The sequence below is a fragment of the Emydura macquarii genome, unplaced genomic scaffold, assembly GCF_026122565.2.
Source record: "Emydura macquarii macquarii isolate MOO-44397 ecotype Brisbane River unplaced genomic scaffold, CSIRO-AGI_Emac_v2 contig_2365, whole genome shotgun sequence".
In the NCBI taxonomy this organism is placed as follows: Eukaryota; Metazoa; Chordata; order Testudines; family Chelidae; genus Emydura; species Emydura macquarii.
Window position 1 is genome coordinate 1,270,251 of NW_027132502.1, and position 22,842 is coordinate 1,293,092.

Here is a 22,842-nt window from a genome sequence, read left to right on the forward strand (position 1 = left end):
GACCCAGGCATGGGAGGGAAGGGGAGAATGAAGGACACACAGAGCCCCTGGCATGAGGGAAGGGGGGTGAGTGTCCTGGAAATAGATGGGGGTGGGACGGTGACGCATAGGGATTTTTGGGGGAGAGGGGGGGAAATGCAGCTCCTGGGTGTGCAAAGCGCTCCGCTCACAAGCAACAGACTGCGCGATCCCCCTCATAATGATAGAGGCCATCCTTCATGCTCATTGCGCGTAGACGCTTGACGTACGGCCCGGTTCTGGGGCCCACTCTTTACAAAAAGCCACAAGAAATGATCCAAGGTCTGCAGAAAAGGCCGGACAAGGGGATTTAGCAAGCTCAGTGCGTTTTGCTTCGCCAACAGACGAGCGGAGGTGACCAGATGGCCGCGTACAAGTCCCTTCACGGGCCACTGGAGAGCTCTTTAACGTAATGGAGAAAGGTCTAATAAGAACCACTGGCTGGAAGCGGCAGCCAGACAAATCCAGACTGGAAATAAGGCCCACACCATTAACAGAGAGGGTGCTTAACCATTGGAACAAACCAGCAAAGGAAGCGGGAGATTCTCCACCCCTCGATGTTTTCAAATCTAGCCTTGGCTGTAGCCAAACACCAGTTATGATTTAGCCACCCAATACAGGGGTGGCTGGGCGAAATGTAACATATAGGAGGTCAGACTGGATGTTCAGAGAATCAGAGTTGGAAGGGATCTCATGACGTCATCTAGTCCAATCCCCTGCTCAAAGCAGGACCAACCTCAGCTAAATCATCCCAGCCAGGGCTTTGTCAGGCCACAGCTTAAAAACCTCTAAAGATGGAGATTCCACCACCTCCCCAGGTAACCCATTCCAGTGCTTCACCACCCTCCCAGGGAAAAAGTTTTTCCTAATATCCAACCTAGACCTCCTGCCCTGCAACTTGAGACCATTGCTCCTAGTTCTGCCATCTGCCACCACTGAGAACAGCCTAGCCCCATCCCCCCTGGAACCCCGCTTCAGGTAGTTAAAGGCTGCTGTCAAATCCCCCCTCACTCTTCTCTTCTGCAGACTAAACAAACCCAGTTCCCTCAGCCTCTCCTCGTAAATCTTGTGCTCCAGCCCCCTCATCATTTTTGTTGCCCTCCGCTGGACTCTCTCCAACTTGTCCGCATCCTTTTTGCAGTGGTCCCTTCAGGCCGTAAACTGTATGACTCCTTGAATACAGAAAAGGTCCCCAGGGCTGGGGTGGGCAGCTGTGGGTTTAGAAAAATCCAAGAGGGGATGGTCTGGCGCACCAGGTGAAGTGGGTGCCTCGCCACCTCCCAAAACGGCGCAAGGGAGAGACGAAAGCAGTTTGGAAATTCAGTCTTGTTTTCAATTCAGCTTTTATTTGCTGTAGGCTTGAACAGGGTGTTCCAAAGACACGCAAGCCTTTGGTGCAGGCAACACCAGCATTGCTACAAGCACTGGCAGATCATCAACTCAATTAACCCCTAGGCTTGACTAGCAAAACAAAACAAAAACAAAACAAAAATCACAGCTACTCGGGGGAGGGGTAAAGCTACAGCAGTTCAAACTCCCTGGACGATTCAGGGCTATACAGAAGTGGTACGCAGGAGAGATACACAGAAGATTTTTTTCACAGCATATATCTGAATCTTTACTGATGCAGCAGGTGAATCGCTCGGTCTCCCTGCTGAATTGAAAAACCAGGGTTGAAGGCCTCTCTTTGCAAGACACTGGGAAATCTAGTATAGCATCTACTGCATTCACTTTATAATCAGTGGCTTTTATTGTAGAATCCTGAATCAGCTCCGAAGAATATTACCGTGTAGATCACAAAACCACTGAGGTGAAGAGGGACATACCAACTTCACCCCCCTGAATTTGCAAACTAGCTGTGCTAATGCTTTCCTCCCATGAACACTGCACCATCAAACTGACTCTCGCATCGGGTCAGGAGCAACACGATTCCCTTTTCGGTAGCAAGCTACACGAATGAAGTTTGCACGCTGCGCACTTTAAATACTTTGAAATCTAGGACTCTCCTCTTTGAAGTGTTACAAAACAAATGATCACAGGCTTTTGGCTCCCCTGCCTCTCAACTGCATCAAGGTAACAGGAATCAGCGTATGAAAACACAAATAGTACCTGTGTCCCTTAGCTACCACGTTATAAAGGGACATAATTCCTTTTAAGGGAAATGCTTACAATTAAAAAACAAAAAACCAAAAAACAAACAACACCTTATTGTGGTTCTGGAAGACCCGGTAACCCAAGAGGAAGTAAAAATCAGGGAACAAAACTTACACATACAAAAAAATATATATATACATACCTGACAGGGTAACAGTCTTGATTACTGGTTTCAGAGCTATTCAGAATACACTTGCAGAACATGGCAGTATTGGGTAGTTACTGAGGGGTACAGTCACTGAAAGCAACTTCGACCTATAGCAATGAGCAGATCTACAAGTAAAAAGCAGTTTAGCTTCGCTTTGCTTAGCTGGAGCGCAGTTCTGCTGCACCGTGTGCACTGCGTGGCGGTTTTTTTAGTTGTGGTCTGGCAGTAAAGCAACTCATTCAGAAACTGCCTTTGTGACATTTTGACCTGACAAAATTAAGGCTAGCTCTCAAAGAAAGCCTGCTTGACAGGAGCTGCACTGCTCATTTTGAATTTGTTCCCAGGCACTAGAAACGTACCTGGCCAATCTGCATGTGAAACCAGCCACTGGGTTCAGTTGTTTTTGTTACTCGTAATTCGTATTCTCCGCTCAGACACCACACCTGCTGCTGGAACAACAAATCAACCGCTGGATTTTAACTCTGGAAATGTAAACACAACTTTCTGAAGCAGGAACACTCCCCGGTGGCGCACGGAGCTTTGAAAATACTTGTTCCAAGGCAATTATTGGAAAGGAAGCATTTCTTGCTCCAGGTCACCCAACGGCAACCAAATGCCGACAGAGTTCAATCTATTGTGGGCATCTCTAGGATGGCTCTACGTTCCTTGGAAGGAAACCATTCTACGATAAAGAGCCTTGATTAAGGATTGTCTGGGCCAGCACTACAAACTAACCTTCTCCTTCTCAATCTACCTGGAGGTTTAACGTGGACCTGGAACATTGTGTCCTCCTCGCACCAACCGGCCTAGCTACAAACATTGCAAAGCCTAGTTCGGAAGCTTCTTAGCAATCAAATGCAAAACCGATACAGGAAAAAACCCCATCAGGAGGATAGGCTGTCTGTGCCAGTGAAATGAGCACTCTCGGGGAGCATATTAATATACATTCGGTACCAAAAGCAATCTGGTCAGACACTTCTCCCTACAGCTGGACAAGCACAGGGAAGGGGAAGTAGCTGGCAAGCGGGATGCTCCCTCTCTGGAGGAAGCACTTGGTTCAGCAGGAAGGAGCTGTTTAAGTGCAGCAATCTGGGGGACCCCCTCCCCTTTTCGTTCTCTGTTCTATCACTGCATTTTTCTCAGGTTAAAAAAAAAAAAAAAGAGAGAGAGTGGCTGAGAAACCCGACGTGTGGGTCGGGAAGCCCAGCTACGTAGGGTTCAAAAGCCAAAAGACAAACCCCGCTCCCTTCTCCCCAAAAGGAAAGCCAACAGCAATGGAGAAAAGCGCCATCCGCCTCCCACCCGCCCTCCCGCCTCGCTCGTCTTGTTCCCTGGCTCGGCTACGGAGGCCAGGAGCGCGGCGGAGACGGGGCCGAGGGGCAAGCTAACTAGAGTACGGCTCCTCTGCCCTTCGTCTCACGTCTGGCCCGAGCGGAGGAAGACACGGGGAGGGTCGCGTAGTTCGTGGGTGGGGCGGGGGCAGGGCCCCGGCGGCTCACTCCCCTTCCTCCTTGATACGCTGTTGTTTGTTGCGCCGAGCGTCCATGTCAAAGTTGAAATCGTTCCACTCGTCACGGGGTGGGAAGGAGATGGTCTGCCGGAGGGTGAAGCGGACCGCATCGATGACCCGCTCCCCCCGGGTCTCGCTGGAGCCCACGCTGACGGTGGAGGCGCCACTCGGGGTGCGCAGGAGGTGGGGAGGGGAGAAGTCGTGGAGCTGCCGGTGGTCCAGGATGCCTTTCCAGATGGCATGGCGGAACTGCTCCGGGATCTTGAGGCTCACCAGATCCTGGAAGGCGGAGAGAACAACAGGGTCACGAGAACCTGCCTTCACCGAGGTGCAACACACAGATCCTGCCTCCCTCGGGGCGTGCAGGGAAATGGCATGCCATCCCTCCTGCTGAAGTCAGAGTGCTACGCCCCAGCACGCCAGGGGTGAAAATACTCCCAGGTACACGGAGCGGCGGGTTTTCTAGGTCGCTCTTTCTGAATGGGCATTTGTGGAGCGAGAGATAGAGCAAACAACGCTCGACGACTAGACCACACTGAGCAGAAAACACGGGCTCGTGCACAAGCCGCTGGGGCCCAAAGGTCCTAAATCCTCTTGCAGCTGTTCAAAGTCTCCAAGAGTGGCCTCCAGGAGCTCTGCTGCTTGTGCAGTGGGAGATGCAGGGAGGCCTCAGCGCTTCTGAGAAGCCGACCATTTCTCTGAGACCCTAAGAATGGATTTAGGACCTAAATCCTAAAGGTTCCAGTATTGGAAAGTCTTGGCCTCACTGTACTGAAACTGCCCCTATCAAAAAGAGATCAAAGCAGCTTGTCACACCACCCTGGAGACTGAGAAATCCCACCCCCAAGGAGAAGGGACTGGTTTTATACTTGTTTTTAAACAGGAACCAAGTGCTATTCAATGGCTGTCACCCTGCGGGGCAGAGTCCTGGCGATTGCCAGGATAGACATGCCTAAACAAAATGGGGGGGGTATTAAGGCTCCAGGACTGTACATTAACACTGGTCCCTCACCTGGGAACAGACAGACCCACCTACCTCATCCCCCTCCTTCTACTCAAACTCTGGAAAAGCTCGGATCTGAACTCTGGGGCACTGACTCACTGCCAGAGTGCAGTTTGGGCTCTGCCTGGCTTCTGGACTAAGATCAGATATATTCAGCTGTTAAATTTGATCGAGGTCCAAACCTCCACAAAGTTTGGTAGGGGTATGTGCGTTAAAGGGCCTGGTGTCGGAGGCCATCCCTAACGTTGGCTACGCATCCCGACCTTTTTCTTACTAGCCAGCAGACGGGGCGGATTTGACCTCCCTTTGGTAAGTGTGACACCAGCTGCTCAGTGAAGTTGTTTTGGTTTGCCAGTGTTTGGTCTGGATCAGCTCTTCCAGTTGCGGCTATGGAGAGAAAATGAGCAGCCCCGCCGACAGAAGCAATAGCCCCCCCAGCCTTGCTGAGCCCTGGGGAGCGACAGAGGGGCAGGCAGCCTGCCAGCAGAGAGCAACAGCGTTGGAGAAGAGGAAACAACCTTGCAGAAGAAGCCACACTGGTGGTGCAAAAAAAAAAAAGAGCTCAGGTTGCACCAGACAGAGTTTAGCAGTGAGCGACCTGGCAAGATCATTAGGGGAAGGCTGAGAAGCAGAGGCAGGGAGAGGAAAAATGCAGACGACTTATGGGCAGCCACTTTTTTTTGGTTTTGTTTTTGTGATCAGCAGTTTGCAGGTAAGTCATGGGATCTCCAGCCCTTATAAAAACGGAAACCAAGCCCTGGAGAATGAACGGGGGAGGGGGTTTGGAGCTAACCGGGAGGCCAAAATAGAGGCAAATACTCTGCACCAGGCGAGGAGATTTCCTACTGCACTGGGGGGGCTTCAGTCTCTCAGCCTCCTGAGAAGCCGTCTCTGGTTCACAAAAGACTGGATTAAAATGAGCTGCTCTTAAAAAATCTCTCTCTCTCTAAGAAATATGGAGTTTGGATTTCTGGACCCACCCGGCCCCGAGCAATGGGGTGGAGGGAGCAAGCAAACAAAATGGTGACTGTTACTTACATCCATGTTGTAATGCTCAATCTGATAGATGGTGGTCAGCCCCTGGGTCGTGAAATAATCCACGCAGGATGAGCAGCCCAACCTCGCTAAGAAGCTGCAGGGGGGAGGAGGGAAGGGAAGGAGAGAGAAAAAGGATCACCCTGGCTGCAACAGCCCAACCCTAGCATAACCGAAGACTCTGCCACCTTGCAGCATCTCGGCACTGGGCGGCGGGGCCGTTCGAAGCGGCGCCACCTCCTCCAGCACGGCCACGGGGAGCAGACACCAGACGCGGCGGCCGGGCGACGACGGCTCTCCGTGAAACGTGCCGGAGGGGCCCCAGCCCAGTGCCTCGCAGACAGGCGCCCCCCTCGCAGGGGACCGCGGTGGCAGGAGAGGTCAGCGAGCAGCACAAGCGTTGGAGAGCAAACCCCCCCCCGGAGGGGGTTGTCCTTCCGAGTCAGAGCTGTCCTTCACGGAGGGGAAAGCTTGCCCTGCCGACACGTGGCGTGCGGAGGGAGGGCTTTGCTCCGTACATCCAGTGCTAAAATGCATCAGACACACACGCATGCGCCTTAACAACGTGTCAATCCCGAACTGTGAGCCTTCGACCAAGGGGAGCATGAGCCAGCTTGTTTGGGCTCCCAGGAGGAAGTAGGTTCTATTCCCGGCCCCGACAGCGACTTGCTGCGGGACCAGGAGGAAAAAAAAAAAATCACCATGGGTCCAAGTGAATCTGTAAGATACCACGCACCCTCAGCTCCCGACACCTCCACGGGGGTTCAGGATGCTCAGTGGCCTTGTGGGGGCCCTGGGCCCCCGTTTCCCTTCCTGGGTGACAGGGGTGATGCTACCTGCTGAGCCAACCTCACTCGGTGTGTGTGGGGAGGGTCGTTAAAATTAGCCGCCTACTGTTTGAGAAGCACAGAAACCCTGGCGTGGATGGTGCCCCAGTCAGAGCGCCCAAGGATCACCTACCCCTTGGATGTGTTCTATTTTACCGGCCCCCCGTCTCATCCTCCCCCGGGAGGCTCAGGTACGATAGCTCCAAAGAGGGGGGAGGGCAGGTGACTGTGCGGCCCGTGCATATGCGCGAGGGCCTCGTTTTCTACCGTCCTCCTAAGCATTTTGGTCTCGCCGGTCTGCTCCCGCTCACCTGACGATGCTGCAGTCTGTGGGGTACGGAGGAGGCGGGGTGCAGTGCGACGTCGACGGCATCGAGAGGGGAGGAGGCAGCACCTGCGTGGGACTGAGACCATTCATGTCTCCGGCCATGGCCATGTGGGTGCCCATCATGGGAACTAGACAGAACAAGCAGAGAGAGCAAATTGTCCCGTCAGAATTCCAGACCAATGGGCCTCCCGGGGCAGCTCCCCTGACTTGGGAATGCCATGTATTTCAAAGGGAGTCTTAAAGTCACCATAGAGCACCTCAGTATGCGGTATCATGGGGGTTATCTGGGGCCAGGAGAGCTCTGCAGAAACGGCAAATGATATTCCCTCCGCTCCCTCGCCCGAGTTAAATCCGGTCCCAAATATGCTGGATGGAAACCTAAGCCAACGGCAGGCTTCTCAGTTTTCTTTGCAGCAGAAAAGTCAACAGGACAAAGCCAGCAGGGCAACCCAATACAAACAGCTAAGGGCCTGGTTTTCAGAGACACCGCGCACCCAGGGAAAGTCACGGGGAGCCTCATGCCTCCGAAACCCTAGCCCGAAGCTGCAGCTGGATTTGCAGAGCTACCGAGCACCACCCCCTGATTAGGAAGAGGATTTTGCCCAGGAGGTTACAGTAGCTGGATCGACAGCCCTGGCGCCTGAATCTCACTCTCTGCAGAGCAGGGACCGTATGGGCAAGCAGCTGTGCATGCTTCCTCTGCCCTACCGCCGCAAACATGCCTCCGGGGACGTCCACGTCGCAGCAAAGAGGCGTGACTCCCAGCTTGCGCAGACAGACACACGTTAGCCATGCTCGAGCTCGTGAGACACAGCCAGCAGGGCCGCAGCAACCCGGGTGCTGGCTCAGGCTAGCCACCCGAGCACACACACAGGAGGTGGGGCGGGATCGTCGTCTGTCGACCAGGCAGTGTTGCAGCCCGGACCACGCTGCTATTTTTAGCCTGCCATGATGGGTAGAGCTAATGCGTGTCTGTCTACCCCCACTGGGAATTACGTCTCCTGATGAACCCTCAGACCTGCCCTAGAGGGAGGAGGGACCGCTGCTCTGAGTGGGGAGGTGGCTCCATCTGGGCCTGAAATCCCCCCGTTGCTGTGGTTGCCAGCAAGGGGCTAAGTGAAATGGGCGCTGGAACATGGGCAGAGATCACCTGGCCATTTCATACGACGCTCCAACCCTAACCTCCTAGTCAAATGCACCCAGAGGCTGATGGGAAAGAAGAAAAAACCAGCAAGAGAAAGAGCGAGTCCCTTACTGTTCGTCCCCATGCCGTCAGAGATGGCCGTCGGGGTCAGAGCATTGCGCTGTTGAGGATTGATCAGCTGGCTGACCGAAGGCAACTTGTTCATGCTGTTCATTTTGCTGAGCGGTGGCGAGCTGGAGCCATAAGATGACTGCGACTGCATGGACGTTCTGCAAAATAGCGGAGAGGTTGAGGACGAGAAAAGATGCCATTGAAACTGACGGAGCAGGTATTGTGTGTATTGTGGGGAGAGGGTTCTATTTTTGTATAAAAGACAGACATCATAGGGGTGTCGTGAGTAGCGCTTGTTGAGAAATCCCTATCTTCTCAGTAGGAAATGTCCAAAAAAAATTTAAAAACAAAAAATTTTCCAAGAACATTTTTTTTTTTTTGGATGGGGTGTTGGAAGAACAAACTGAAAATTTGGGGCTTTTTTTTTGTTTTGGGTACAAATGGAGTTTTTGGTTTCAAATAAATCCAGAACATTTCTACCAAAAACGTTCATGGATTTTGTGTGTTGTTTTGTTTATTTGTATTATTTTGTCCAAAAAAAGTTTTTTTTCCCCCTACCGAGCCAAATTTTTGTTTAAAAAATCCATTTTCATTTAAAAAAAAGAAAAGAAAAGTGATGATAATATTTCAGCTCACACTCGTCACTACTAACAGCGAGCTGCAGATCTTGTGATTGTTCTCTGGCTTGAATACTATTATTACATTGGCCTTTTAAAAACTCTTTGCTGGGGATTCACATAATCAGGTGACCATCTATTTCCAGGTGTGCATTACAACCAAAAGTTCCCACCCAAGTGGGTGCTCTTGATGTCTACGGAGGCTGAGGTGTTAAAAGCATTTGGACATTCAGATTCTGTTAATTTTAATGGGAATCAGATGTCCAAATCCCTTAGGCTGTTCCGAAAAATATCAGCCTCAGATTACAACCCTCCAAACCAGACTAAAACCAGCAGCCTCCTCTTGCACCAAAACCAGAAGGAAACCAACCAAACCCTCCCCAAAGCCTCCAGTCCAAAAAGTCTCACTCTGGCCAGTATTAACATGTGCCTCTGTTACAGGCCTGCCCAGAGAAAGGTGCTTGTGAGATCTCTCCTCTCCCCACCCTGGACTGCTTGAACGGCAAGATTTCATCTTGGAAGATCATGAGAGCGCCAGACCATGAGCTGGTGAACGCAGCCCAATCCCCAGATGGAGTTACGACCGTGACATTCCATCGGGAGTTGGGGATTATTTGGAATATGCCAAAAAAGATCATTAAGGCCAGTCTAAAAGTGCAACTGGCGGCATGTCAAGCTGTCGTAAGAGATCAGCTTCTCTCCCCTGTACATTGGGCAGAGATCTAACATGCTGGGGGCCTTTGTACAACTGTGCAAAGGTGCTTGGGAACCGGGCAAGCTTCCCAAACATGATGATTTCTAACACTGTTTCTTGTCTGGTGGAGCTACAGAGCTTGTGGGATTGTTTTGCTGCATTCTAATCAGAACGTGCCTGTGGGGAGCGGGACCTTTATCCCCATTATTTCCCAGCAGGAAACCCACTCATCTGTTCTCTACCCGAGTACACTGGATTCCTGGGAACTGACTTTTCTTGGATGGGAATGAAGTAACGAACGCATGCGAGATCTCAGACCATCCAGAATCATGGACTTCACCAGACTTTTCCTGCCTAGATAGGGTCTTTTAGTATAAAAAAAAAAAAAAACCCAAAACAACCTAACTTCTGGATGACTTATTGCAATGTTAGCATCCAGGCCCTACCTATCTACAGATAGGTAGTCTCCACCCGCCCTACACCTTTTAGACTCGCTACATTGGGTGGAGAACACCTGTTAGCACGATGCAGTATCCAGAACCTGAGGAAGTGCAGACTAATTACACAGTTGTAGGAGTCACAGAAGGGTGTGAAGGGAACTCCTTGTGTTTTGGGGGCACAACTGTAGGACAAGATCCAAAATAAATGGAATACACCCAAGGAAAGAGTCAGTGCAAGAAGCTGACAATGAACATTAGTGATGGATGCAGCTCCCATGGGGGAAGGGAGCCAAGCGCTGAAAGTCGGACCCAACTTTTCAGGGCAGAGGTGGAGATTTAAATCAGAGGTTTCATTCGGACCATTATAAAAGTCCAGGCCAGCCACCGGGTTCAGGTCCGGATGGATGCCTTGTTAAGGTTTAGAAGGTGTTTGGACTTTGGGGTTTTTAAGTTTGGACGCTTACGCTAGCCAGATTCCGGGTAACATGAGCACCACAGGGCTGAATGGACTCCGTGGCAGCAGTCCTCTTGCGTGTGATGCTTATGCATGCAAGTCACTATGTAGCAAACTTGCTGCCTGTCTAACGCCAGCCAGGTCAATGGGATTTCTAATGCCAGCCAGGTCAATGGGATTTCACCGGAAGAGAATTTAGTAAAGTTTGGGATGGATTCTATTTTAAAAAAATACAACTTTAGGAAGATGATTTTTTTGGGGGGGTGCCGGCTTCTATAGGGCAAAAGTTTCAAAAGCACTCAGCACTGGGTCAGAGTCTTCTCCCGCCACAGTCAACACTGACAGCAGAGTTGGGCTAATGCTGAATGCTTTTGAAAATACCATTCCCCATGGTCTCACACAGAGCCAATTCTCCCCTCATTTCCCTCCTGATTTACACCAGTCTAACTTCTTGACGCCAGTCGAATCACAGGTACAAAACAGGTGTGAGATGATAATCAGACTCCATATTTATGCCCATAAGCACTTCAGCTCAATTTTTTTATCATGTGAGAAGATAAAAGGAAAATTAAGAGACAGACAGAAAAAGAAAAATCCCAAGATAAACCAAGATGCAAAAGTTTATTGAAAAGTAACATCACACATCCATAAAGCAACAGCCTCAGTAACACAAGAAAGTAGTTCTTGGTATGAAACACACTACTTGGTGTTTGGAGATTTGTTTATAACAAATTGATTTGTTTCCCCAAGTTATTTTTTAAAGGTATTAAAAATCCTTGTGCATGAAACTTTTATTTTAAAATTATGTTAAATGACTCCCAAGGAAGATTACAAGTAGGAGCATTAAAATCCCTTTGCTGCCAACGCCATGAAATGCATTTTAATATCATATGGACTGCGATTAACAGACTGTTATGCTTCTTGGAACAATCTGATACAAAAGGCACAGAGTCAAATACTGCAGCTGACTTTTCTTTTTTTGTAAAGAGACTAGAATAGGTACATGGCCAACAACATTTGTAGTTATGCAAGCTACTATAAGGGTAATCAATTCTCATATTTCAGGGCATCAATTCATCATCTGGAAGGGTCAGGAAGAAAATGTTTCCACATGCAAAGCATGGCATGGTTGACAGGGGTACTTTAGGAAGTATCAGCCTAAATCAAAGGCAGAATATTGGACTTAATGGATCACTGGTTTAATCCAGTTGGGCAAATCCTAGAAGTTCTAGGGTCTAGATCACGAGATCCTTACCGCACACTGGTGAACACTTACTCACACACATAGTCCTACTGAAGTCCGTAAGAAGAATTCACCAACATGAAAGAGCGGTTACTTACCTACCTTATAGTAATTGTGGTCCTTTGAGATGTATTTATCAGTGTGGATCCCGCTCGAGGCGAGTGTGCAAGTTAGGAATTCTTTTGAATAGCAGCGTTTCTGGGACAGACCTGTGCCAGGATGTCCTCAGGACTCCACCCACCGCTGAGGACCTAAGGGGCAGAATCCTGAATAGGTAGGACGCCGAGTGATGGGATATGGGGCATGCCCGAAGCAGGCAGAGAATGCAGCCTGAACTCTAGTGGAATGATCCGTGACATTTGGAGGGACAGGTATGTCAGCCATTTGGTAGCAGACGGATATCCACTGCATGATCAACTTGGAGAGTTTCCGTGAGGAGACTGCCTGATCTTTGGATGCACCAGAGATGGCAATGAAGAGATAAGAAAACAGCCAGAAGGATTTTGCTCTGTCAGGGTAACATACCAAAGCTCTTGAAACATCTAAAAGGTGCGGCGTTGCTTTGTCTCAGAGCGGTACGGGTGTTCAGAAAGAAAACAGGTACACGTATGGACTGGTTTCAAAGGAAAGCCCGAGACGACCTTAGAAACCTCTCTTGGATGAGGTCTCAACACCGCTTCGTCTCGGTGGAATGCTGGGGGAAGGAGGGTCAGCTGTGAGAGCTCGGGGTTGGCGGGTCCTCCTGGCCTACGTGATGGCAACTAAAAAGATCACGGAGATGGCCACTGGCGTCAATGCCAGGCGGGATTTGTTCAGTGCTGGGCTGCAGGCCGACCCAGCATCACTCGACACGGCTCTGCAAGGGAAGCAGGGTGAGTGGGTCATTCCCAGGAAGGTTGATGTTTATGCAACTCCCCACGGGAGGCCAAGGACCAATGCTAGGCGCCGCGTTGGTCGCTGTTTGGTCCTGCCTTGTCTCGTGGTACCCTTCTCCAGTGCTAGAGGAGACCCTCAGTGCCTGACACGGAGGATTTCTTGTTGGAGCTGGGCCGGTGGGTCACATGCCAGCTGCTGGCGCACTGGCAGACGAGGATTTAACAGGGGTCAGATCCATTTCGGAGGTGGAGCTTCTCTCCTCTGGGTCAGAAGTTACCCGCCCAGATTGCTCTGAGAGGTAAAGTTTCAGATGGGCACCCTTGGATTTCGGAGTCCTCGGTGAGAGCGAGTTGCGCACGGAGCGCTGATCCAGGATGCGGCGCTCGCCAAGACAGAAAAAGGAACAGCTGTAGCCGTTAGCAAGAAGAATTAAGCCGTCACAAGATGGACATGACTTGGAACCCGAAGGCTTTGAGTCCACCATTAGCGAAGAAAGGTGCTGAGCACCAAAATGTGGTGGCTTCTGTTTTTGTTAAAAGACCAGATTGGAAAACAAATTAAAGTTTAGAAGGAGAATTGGGACTGACATCTGACTAGCCAGTTAAATCTAAGAAACGCTAAGGGGCAACAAGCAAACATCACTAGCTCTGTCTCACCACCACGGGCAGTAAGAGGGACCTGAGGGGGCGTTGTGGAGACACTTTATGCTCCTGGCTGGTGGGAAGAGGAGGAGATCACTGTGCAGGCAAAGCCCAATGGCCCGTTTCCCAGAAGACTCCTCTCTTGAGCATTAGAGACCTGTGCACACCTAGAGCGGGATCCACACTGATGAGAACATCTCGAAGAAGAATAAGGGCTTGCAATTCACCAGAGTCTCAATCCAACCCCCGGTGAAGTCAACAGGAACCCTTCCGAGTCCAGCGGGAGCTGGACTGGTCCCAGTAGGGTTGATGCAAAGTCAATGAGTCTTTCAAGTGACTTCAGCAGGCTGTGGAACAGACCCTTTCTGATCAAGGCGAGACAATTAATGACCCAGGTTGGAGGGCATACTTCTAAGAAAATGAATTCTTGCCTATGCTAATTAATGTGCTTATCACCTCCCGCTGTCCAGCAGTACAAAATATTTTAACTACTTGCGTTACTACTGCATGACCAGCATTAAATCAGGCCTACCCGACCAACTGTCACAATCCCCGGCTGTTTATTCTCAAACAATATCCCCCCGTCCCACCCCCACCCCCACCCCATGAAAACTTCTTTAATTTAATGATTGAGACCTGCTCAGAGAAACTCACAAGTTTCACAAATACAGCAAAAGTAACAAGAGAGAGTTTTAACAAACATATTACCAAAAAAAAAAAAAACCCACTGAGGAAGATGCCATCCGGGTTTCAGACCTCCCAATGATAACGCTCTGGCTAAGAGATCTGCAGAATTGTTTATTCTTGCAAAGTTTGAGTCCCTTCAAGCAATTGTTCTCATTATTTGCTCTGTTTCTATAAAGGGGGGGGGAAGGTTGGTGTTTTTTTTATTTGCCACAGAGTTTCTAGTCCCATGAACTGGACCAAAAATAGCCCCAGCTCCACTCATGGATAGACTGCTGGGTTTGGAGGGAGGGAATGTTTTAAGATGGCATCATTCGGTTTGGGAAGCTCTCTCCTGGAGTCCATGATTTCACTTCTGAAGCAGGCTGAAAGGAGACTGTAGAGGATGAACCAGAGAAAAAGAGAAGATGAAGGCTTAGGACCTTTATAAACAACCCAGAAGAAAAACACCTTCTTTCTACCTTCATGATCATAGTATGGACTAGAAGGAAGAGAGACCCCACATGGCTCAGGGCCTGCATGCAAGGGTCTGGGATAGGAAAGTTCAGCACGCTGCCCAGTCCTGGCTAGGAGCATCCAAGAATGAAGGAAAGTAACCGACAAAGAGCGCCACGGACGCAGAAATTCAATTTCCAAATCACAGACCCGGGGCGTAAATATTTATTTGGTGTTGATTCCAGCCACTGCCAACACACTGATCAAGCATGTCCAATGAGTGGAAAAGAGCCCTCACAACTGGGGGGGGGGGGAAAAACAGGTAGACCACCCAATTTTTGTTGGCTTAAAGACAGAGCCTGCTACCAAACAGGACTATAATCCAATGTATTGCAAGATGGTTATGATAACAATCTACCAGCCACACCATGCCACACTTCAAAGGCTGATAATTCTATGCAACAGGAGTGGAATATAATGCATAGAGTAGCACTGAGATCCATGCTATCTAAAACAGGGGGTGGCTTTATACTGCCTGCACAACAAAATACGTTGCTACCTCCTCCTACCTATCCCTATCTTTTTTGCTCCCTTTCCCTGTGATATTCCTCCAGTGAGAACACCATCCAAATGTTTGGAGTTCACAGTGCATGCAAGCAATATGAAAGCGATATGAAGCACGCCAGGCACACAGTTAATGGTGAGTAACTACACCAAGGTGTGAACGGAAACGTCACTGATAACGTTATTTCTCTGCTGACTGCAGCACACCCATTCTTCGCAAATTCAGGCCACAGTTTGACCACATCAAGCATCTGGATTGCTCTGCCTCACTGATGCTGACTTGAAAAATTAATTCCCTTAGGCTTGGATGATGAGGAGCATGCTCCTGTAGACCGAAAGCCAGTCGACGGCCTGCAAGCTACGGCCAAGTTACCACTGCAGAAGTACTTTGCTGGGAAACACTGATAAAACGGCTCCTCATTTCAGGAACAGTTGGTAAAATTGCTTTAACCAATCTATGGCCAATGCAAATTAAGGGCAGTTTGCACCATCTGAAACAATAAGTAATGGAGCAAAACTGAGCATGGGAAAATGTTGGCTGACTCGGACAAAGTGTTCTCTTGGTCACGTCCCTTAGAGACCGAGGAATAATTTCATAAGGGAAACAGGAAATCTCATTGCACCTATAGCTAGAATACTGGAGGGCTCTATGTGGCAACAGGTGAAAGGGTCTTCCCCATGTCTAACTTCTAGGATTCCCCGGTAATGCCCCTGGCCTGTGATTTACACTGGTGTGGCTGGCAGATTGAACGCAAAGAGTCTTCCAAATCGAAACATGAATTGGTCTTATAAAAATGCACTCAAGGCTTTGTCTGTCGCAGATGCAGGATGAAAACAATTGCTAAGCCCCCACCTATGATCATGAAGGTATCTGGCATGCCAAAAAAAGAGAGAAAACCATGCATCAAAGAATGAGTAGACAGAAAGGAATGAGAGAGAGAGGGAGGGAGGAAGGGAGTCTGCCAGAATGTAATTATAGTGAAATATTTTCTGACTACCTTGTCAAATGCAATACTTTTTGATCACCATTGTGCTTGTTTTTGCTTTCTCTCCCAAAATATTAAAACAATTATATTTCCAAATTGCCAAATGCAGTCCGACTTTTTTTGCATGAAAATCGCAGGCGATTACAGTATTTTTCCAAACTGATCCCTCTGATTTATTTTTAAACAGTTAGTATATTGCTACTGTAGTTTTCCCTTTTGCTTTTTCCAGTCCTCAACCACACCCTTTTAAAGCTTAAGATGAAACTTCTAACGTGAGAGTCTGTGTGTGTGGGGGGGGGGTGAGGGATGAATTTGGCTCTTAACTATGGTTCTAAAAGGGAAATGGAAAGAAATCAGTTTCTCTCAGTTTAAAACTAGATTATAAAACACATACATGTGCAGACAGCTACTTTTGGTGAATGTAGAGCTACAGGCAGCATATCAAGGTCCCAATCCTGGAATCAGATCGATGCAGGCGGACACCTGGGGCTGCACAAAGCCCCAATGGGACCTGACGCACAATCCAAATAGGGGACTGCAGGTAAAACTTGTAGCTTCTGATCTTGTAATGGGCATCTTATGCGCATGCAACTCCAGCACACGTTTTGGAAAGGGTAGCCCTATACACAGAAATATTTTCCTTTTAATTAAAAACTGCCTGACAAATGAGTCACAGTTTATCTGATCTCGGTTGTCCTGATAAGGAAGCAGTGACTAAGCCTCTCCTACCAGATTAGCAGAATTTGCTTCTTTTGACTTTACTGCCTAGAAGAGACTTTGTCACTGAGTCAGTGTTTCCAGAATTTCCTCTCTTCATTACCTCTATGTCGACACCTTGGAAACTCTTTTACTGCGGCTCTGGAAGGGGGGTAACAGCCATCAGCCCGTAGGGTCTTTATCCCTAGAGGTCTCTGGTTCTTGATTGTTGGTGCTGGAATGAATCCAGCTGACTAGGTGAACTGCTGGTTTGTCAAAGCAATCCAATCTGAAAACCAACCAAACCTAGGAGGTTGATATTGTTAATGCACTTTTCGGCACGGACTATTGGGCACCTTGGAGGAGATCTCTCAGCTATCACTGCGTTAGGTATGTGCAAACGCTGAAGGGTCACTTTTCCTCCTCCATTCTTAATAGCTCCTAATCTGTCGCCACAGTATCTGGGTACACGTGGCAGCTGAGAAATGAATACATAACTGGAGCAGCGCCAGGAGACGTGCTGAAAGAAGTTTCATTACATTAAGTGGATGGACTCTCACACATGCACAGTTTTTAAAGGTAAAAATACCAACTTTCCCTGTCAGGAACCCATCCCACGGATACAGAAAAAAGCAAAATGGCAAAGCGACTCTGTCAGCACTGAGAGGAAGGGGGCCATTTACTTCAATCCACTTCTGCTTACAAAACCATTTTTCAGACAGAAATGGCTGTACTTCAGGGGCGTCGTTAAAGCCACGAAGGTATACCGTGGTGCAGGCCAACTACCTCTCTAGCTAGCACTTATAGCGTAGACACACACACAGTGCAGACCGCAGAAAAGAAACAGGGATCTGACCAAGTAGATAGGAAAGCCGGCCAAGTGTCCCTGGACGCTCCATCCATTTCAACACACAAGAGCTGGCTAATGTCTCTACTGGACTAAAGCGGGCACTCAGCGCGCATCCTCAGGACGCGTGGGGTGAAATCTGCCACTGTGCAGAGAGCTGGCGCAAGGCCTAGGTGCCACATAAGCCCCAAGACAAGGCCAAGGTGCCCAATGGGCTTGAGTGTAACTTGTGGTTTCCTGGTCCCGTGCTGGCTTTACCCACAGTGCAAAGTGACACCCATTGCCTCCACGTGCACGCATACCAGCCGGAAAAAAGGCCACTGTCTGGGTGGGTGCACACAACACACGCTGCTCCTTTCTGCTGACTGCTTTAGTGCTGAGAGCAGGTAGTGCGAGTGAGCAGTGCATGAGACCGGGGGTCTGTCTATCCTCAGCTGTCTCATGGACTCAGTGTAACTGTGGGCAAGCCACAGTCCTCTCTGCGGTGAAGTTTTCCCCAGTGCAAAGTGGGGAGAATGGCAGCTTCTCTCCCCTAAGTTCGAGAAGGCAAAATGAACGATTGTAAATGCTTTGACAGCCTTAAACGAGGGGCCCAATGCACGTGCTAAATAATGCTTCAAACACCCCACGGTCACAGCTCTTCTGCCCCTCTCTCTCTTTTAGTTCTGCAATTGTTTAACTTAGGGTTTTAGTGTCCCACTAAGGCACAGCACCCGTCCATCAACGATGTAATTTACCGAAGGCACAACTGCCCGGTCTAACCGTTTTTTTACAGCCCCGGCTCTTTACGCTCTTGGAAGAGAGCTCACAGACAGAGTCCGAGGGTGGGTGAGTTGCTGCCGCCGAGTATTTTCCCTTTGCCACCAGAGTACGTATGTGGAAGAGGCACACCATGCATCGCTTAGCTCAGTACTTTTCTGTCTGCAGGCAGGTTAATGGAAGCCACCAGACAACGTACTTTAAGACAATTGATTGGCAGCCCGTGCATTCCAGTTAAGAAGCAAGCATTCAGTTCCTCTTCGTGCATCTCAAAGAACCGTCTATGAGAACAAGAGACTGGACCAAGTGGGAGGGAGGGTTGGGCTGCTCTGCTACAGAGCTAGGAGAAAGCTGTGGAGTTGGGATCTAAGGTCTCAGCTCCTCTAAAATTTTGGACTCTGGGATTTGCTTTGAGTCCATCTCTAGGATCCTGCTGGATCGGAGCAAAAAGTCACCCTCTGCTCCACACCTTGCTATCAGGCAGGATTTTGCCGGGGAAGAGTACTTGGGCATTTCTTAACCATCCCATCAATGGCTGAGTGTATGGGGACAACCTTTCGCAATCTTTTGTCCCTCTCTCCCTCTCTTGCCAACCAACCATTTGTTGGCATACTCACTGCTTCTGGAGCAAGTGCTGGTGCTGCTGCTGCTGCTGCTGCCTGTATGTCTCAATCGTGTGCTGCGGGAGGTACTGCATGAGCTCCAAGGACTCTTTGATCTTTAGCAGCATTTCATACGTCTCCCGTCCCCGTACCTGCACAACGGGGAGAAGACAAGACTTAAACAGCTTGAATCTAAAGTTACAAAACCACAGGGTAGGATTTACAGCCACCTCCACAATCTTCTGTTAAAGCCAAACAAACAGTAGTAGAGCAGGATGCAAACTCAGTCATGCTGTAGACGCTGGGTGTAAAAGAGCCATTCTATATTATATGTAGGAGGTAGACTGAAGCTTCATAATCCAGACCTGGATTATGAACACTCAACACCTGGGGGTGGTTTAGATTGAAGATTTTCATTTGGCGCCATGTAAATATATCAGGAAAATTCAGATCCAGGTGTATAGCACTTAGATAACACTGTGGTAGGTACTAGAGAAAATCCTTCATTACAAACAAGATTCATTTTCGATCAGTCTGGATTTGAATATCATGTGCCCCAAGCACCAGGTGCTTGTATCTGAGGGTTTGGTTTGGACCCACCTCTTCTATTAAGTGCACGGCGCTACATTACTCACTGAGAAAGCCAGTCAATTGGCAATTACAGACATTCTTTGCTCTTCATTTCTGTTCCTGTCCTGTGTTTATTACAGGATATTTCATTTTGATCATTTTCTGTACATTGCTGATAATGGTCATGAAAGCAAAAATACTTCCATCATAGCAAGAAAGAGTTCATTACTGCTGGAGGAAACTTGAATTTCATAATCTCAGAAAGGAGAGGGGAGAGGGAATGATCTATTAGGCCATTCCAATTCAATGGAATCCACCCATTCGCCACTGCAGACTGTTCCCTCTGTACATTCTTAGGCCCTTTATCCAAGCCATTCTTAAACAATTTAATCAATGGGTCTTGCACATTGCTCGCTTAGAAGGCGAATTTAAGAAGCTGGGTTTGGAAAAGCCATTGCTCACTCTTAAAGCTAACATTCTGTTGATAACTACATCCATGATGCTCAGCTCTTTTACTCAGAACCAAATAAGCAGCTGATTTACCTCGATTCACTTAGATGAGGACAAAGGAGTTAGAGGAACATAGGCAAAAAATAAAACAAGGACCAGACTTACCGGTAAGTACAGGAGCTCATCATCTGGGGAGCGACGTTTTTTGATAGATGTCATCTGAATGCCATGCGTGCTCTGCCGGAACGCTGCAAGGAAAACCCCAGAGCGCCCGGTTAGAATTCAGCATATCTACTGCTGCTGTGTTTTCAATGAGATCTCTGTGGACAGGACCCAGAGGTTTGTAAAAGGTTGCTGGCTGAAAAGGACCTGCCAAGGTGTGAATGCAACTTGCGGCATCTGTTTGTGGCTATGAAAGAAGGAAGCTGACTTTCACATCTTTGATGGAGTATAACTGGCCTTGAAGAATGAGAAATGACTCAGAGAGAGAGCTGGGTAAACAGAAAATCCACAACTAACTGCACCCAGGACAACCGCCAGGTCTTTACAGGCAATACAATGAATCTAAGTAGCTCAGTGCTGCCTAACTCTCCATGGATCATTACCATATTGCCCATAACTCTTTAGGGAGTGGGGTAGCTGGCAAGCAAGTAGAATCTATTGATGAGACGAATCCCAAGAGCTTGGTGTTCCAAACTAAAGTCTGGAGCCTGGCTCAGTGATTAAGTGTAAACACTGAGCATGCAGGAAACCGGGGGTGTTTGACTGAGTTAATGTCAAGAGTCTCAAGTCAAGCCCCCTTCAGTGGAAGGGCAGTCAGGATTATGCAAGAATTCAAGAGACCAAGGCAATGGAGGAAAAACCAGACGTGTCCTTACATAACCAACAGGGTTGCAGCAATAGGGCCTAGTCATGCTGGGCTCAGCGCTTTGCACAGAACAAACCATGTCAGGTACCAGCTTATGTTCCACATTTGGTATAGCTGTAACTCTGATTGCAACGGACAGGATTTCCACGCCGCACTGCGCCTAGTGACATAAATGCTCCTGCTGGGACAGCTGGCCCACTCATGATGCCAAAGAGGCAATTTTTGTTTCAGCCCAGTTAATTTTTAGCGTTTTAAAATTCACTGCACCCGCCGAAGCTGCTTTTGTAACAGGGCGTTGGTTGCTCTTCCACCCCACGTCCTCCAGCTCTGTCCCGCCAACCGGAGTTCACTGAAAGCTCTGGCTGCAAGCTGCCTAAACCGTGCCAACTACTTACGGCGCTTCGTACCGTCGCCATTCTTTGTGCTGTCGGAGACCTGCTGCTTTCTGATGCTGTCCTCGTCCGCTTTGCGATCCCTCCCTGGACAGGCGCAAATGCGGGCTTCGAAACACCGGCGGCCCAGGACTTGTCCACTGGAGTGGGGAGGAAGAGGGGAGGCATTAATAAAACGCCAGCTCTCCTGAGGTTCAGTCTGATGCCCCGATCACTGGAGCACCCTGAGTTGTAAGGACAGGGGCGAAAATAATTCTGCTCACCCTCCCCATTTTTAGGAATGCTACAAAAAAAACCCCCCAAACCCTGAACAGGATGGGAACTGGGAAGCAATGTCATCTGGCAAACACGGGACAATGCTCCCCCCCAGCACCCCACACTAGTGCTACGGATATACCACGTGCTACTCACTCTCTTGTTTCCAGCGTTACGATGATGAGGATCGGGCGGCGGTTCATCCCGCCAACACAGCTGCTGTTGCACATGAAGTTGTACAAGACCGTTGTGAACTCTGTGCCGACCTGGACGCAGAAAAACCGTGATAAAGGGGTGACTGCAGATGGAAGGGTCTGTGTATTCCTCGGGTTACTCTTTCCACCGCTTACTACACTTTCATTATGCAATGTCAAAGACAGGCCGCAAACTGCAAGGCTTGGGTCTAGATTTTGGCTTGCTCAGGGCCTGGGAAAGTTCAGACCCCGCAGGGGGTTTCTGCTTCAAACCCACCTCTGAGTAGGAGGAGGATGAAATGAATGGGCTGAAGAGAGTTAAGATTCCCCTTTAACTAAAGCAAAGAGCTTTTAAGAATTCCCCTTGGTTCCATGAGGGGCAGGCTTCATTAGAGACGGCAGGTGAGAACACCGGAGGGGAAACAGATCTCACACCTACCTGTGGTGGTTCATACGGTACGAGCACACTCTGCCTTCCCGTGATGGGGTCTTCAACGTATTGGGCATGGCTGTTTCCTTCCACCCGGATCAAGTGGCTGGGAGGGGCTATCTGCCCTGCAGACAGAGGGAGGAGGCAGAAGGAAAGAGTTTTCTTGCGAAGGAAGGAGTGTGATTTTTCACAAGGGGAGGAAGCGAGGCCGCTGCCTCGGAAACGCTATCTTCCTCACTCAGCTGGCCCCCCATTGCCACGGATCTCAGTGCCTCACAACCTCTGATGTGACTATTATTCTCACCACACCTCATGGAAGCAGGGAAGTGATTGTACGGATGGGGAACGGAGACAAACAGACTTGCCCACGGTCATGCAGGGAGCATGGAGTGGAGCAGCGACTTGAATCGCCTGCTAACCACTGGACCACTCTTCTCTGTCTCTCGAGGGGAAGAGTTGCCATGCCTTAGAGAGCTCCATGATAACACACCTGGGCCTAATTCCAGAAAGCAACTCCACAAAGATTTTCATCCTATGCCAGGCCTTGAAAAGCCTCTGCACAAAGCAACCTGAATCCTTCCACACCCCACTTCTTTTACGCACTTTCCAATAATACTCTACATAACACAGCTGCCCCCTGCCACTCCTGACCCTGACAGCTAGATAAGCGGCAGTCTTTGGGAGTCATGGCCTCCCATGGGGCAGCACGCTTATCTCGCTTCTTCCCTGGCCAAAGAACTGGCCTCCTTGCTTGTTGTGCTGCCTTGTCTAGCCGTTTAGACTGTAACCGCCTCAGGACAGGACCTACCCATTGTCATGCACAGCTAGGGTGCTAGATAAGTAACACATCCGGCCCAAAACCAGATG

The 22,842-nt window shown here is 49.2% G+C and overlaps 1 protein-coding gene across 3 annotated transcripts in view; it reads right to left on the reverse strand.

Annotated features, from left to right (window-relative positions):
• Positions 1-1,344: 1,344 nt before the first annotated feature.
• Positions 1,345-22,842, reverse strand: part of TP63 (tumor protein p63) — a 128,634-nt gene continuing 107,136 nt past the window's right edge. For 2 of the 3 annotated variants that reach the window (XM_067561063.1, XM_067561061.1), the window contains 9 exons: positions 21,985-22,100; positions 21,508-21,617; positions 21,100-21,236; positions 20,002-20,084; positions 18,832-18,968; positions 8,279-8,436; positions 7,007-7,151; positions 5,872-5,965; positions 1,345-4,109 (listed from right to left, as the gene is read on the reverse strand). In XM_067561063.1, coding sequence (XP_067417164.1) covers positions 3,816-4,109; positions 5,872-5,965; positions 7,007-7,151; positions 8,279-8,436; positions 18,832-18,968; positions 20,002-20,084; positions 21,100-21,236; positions 21,508-21,617; positions 21,985-22,100 — 1,274 coding nt within the window. In that variant the 3' untranslated portion in view covers positions 1,345-3,815. The remainder of the gene's footprint in view (positions 4,110-5,871; positions 5,966-7,006; positions 7,152-8,278; positions 8,437-18,831; positions 18,969-20,001; positions 20,085-21,099; positions 21,237-21,507; positions 21,618-21,984; positions 22,101-22,842) is intronic. The other variant, XM_067561062.1, reaches the window with a different exon arrangement.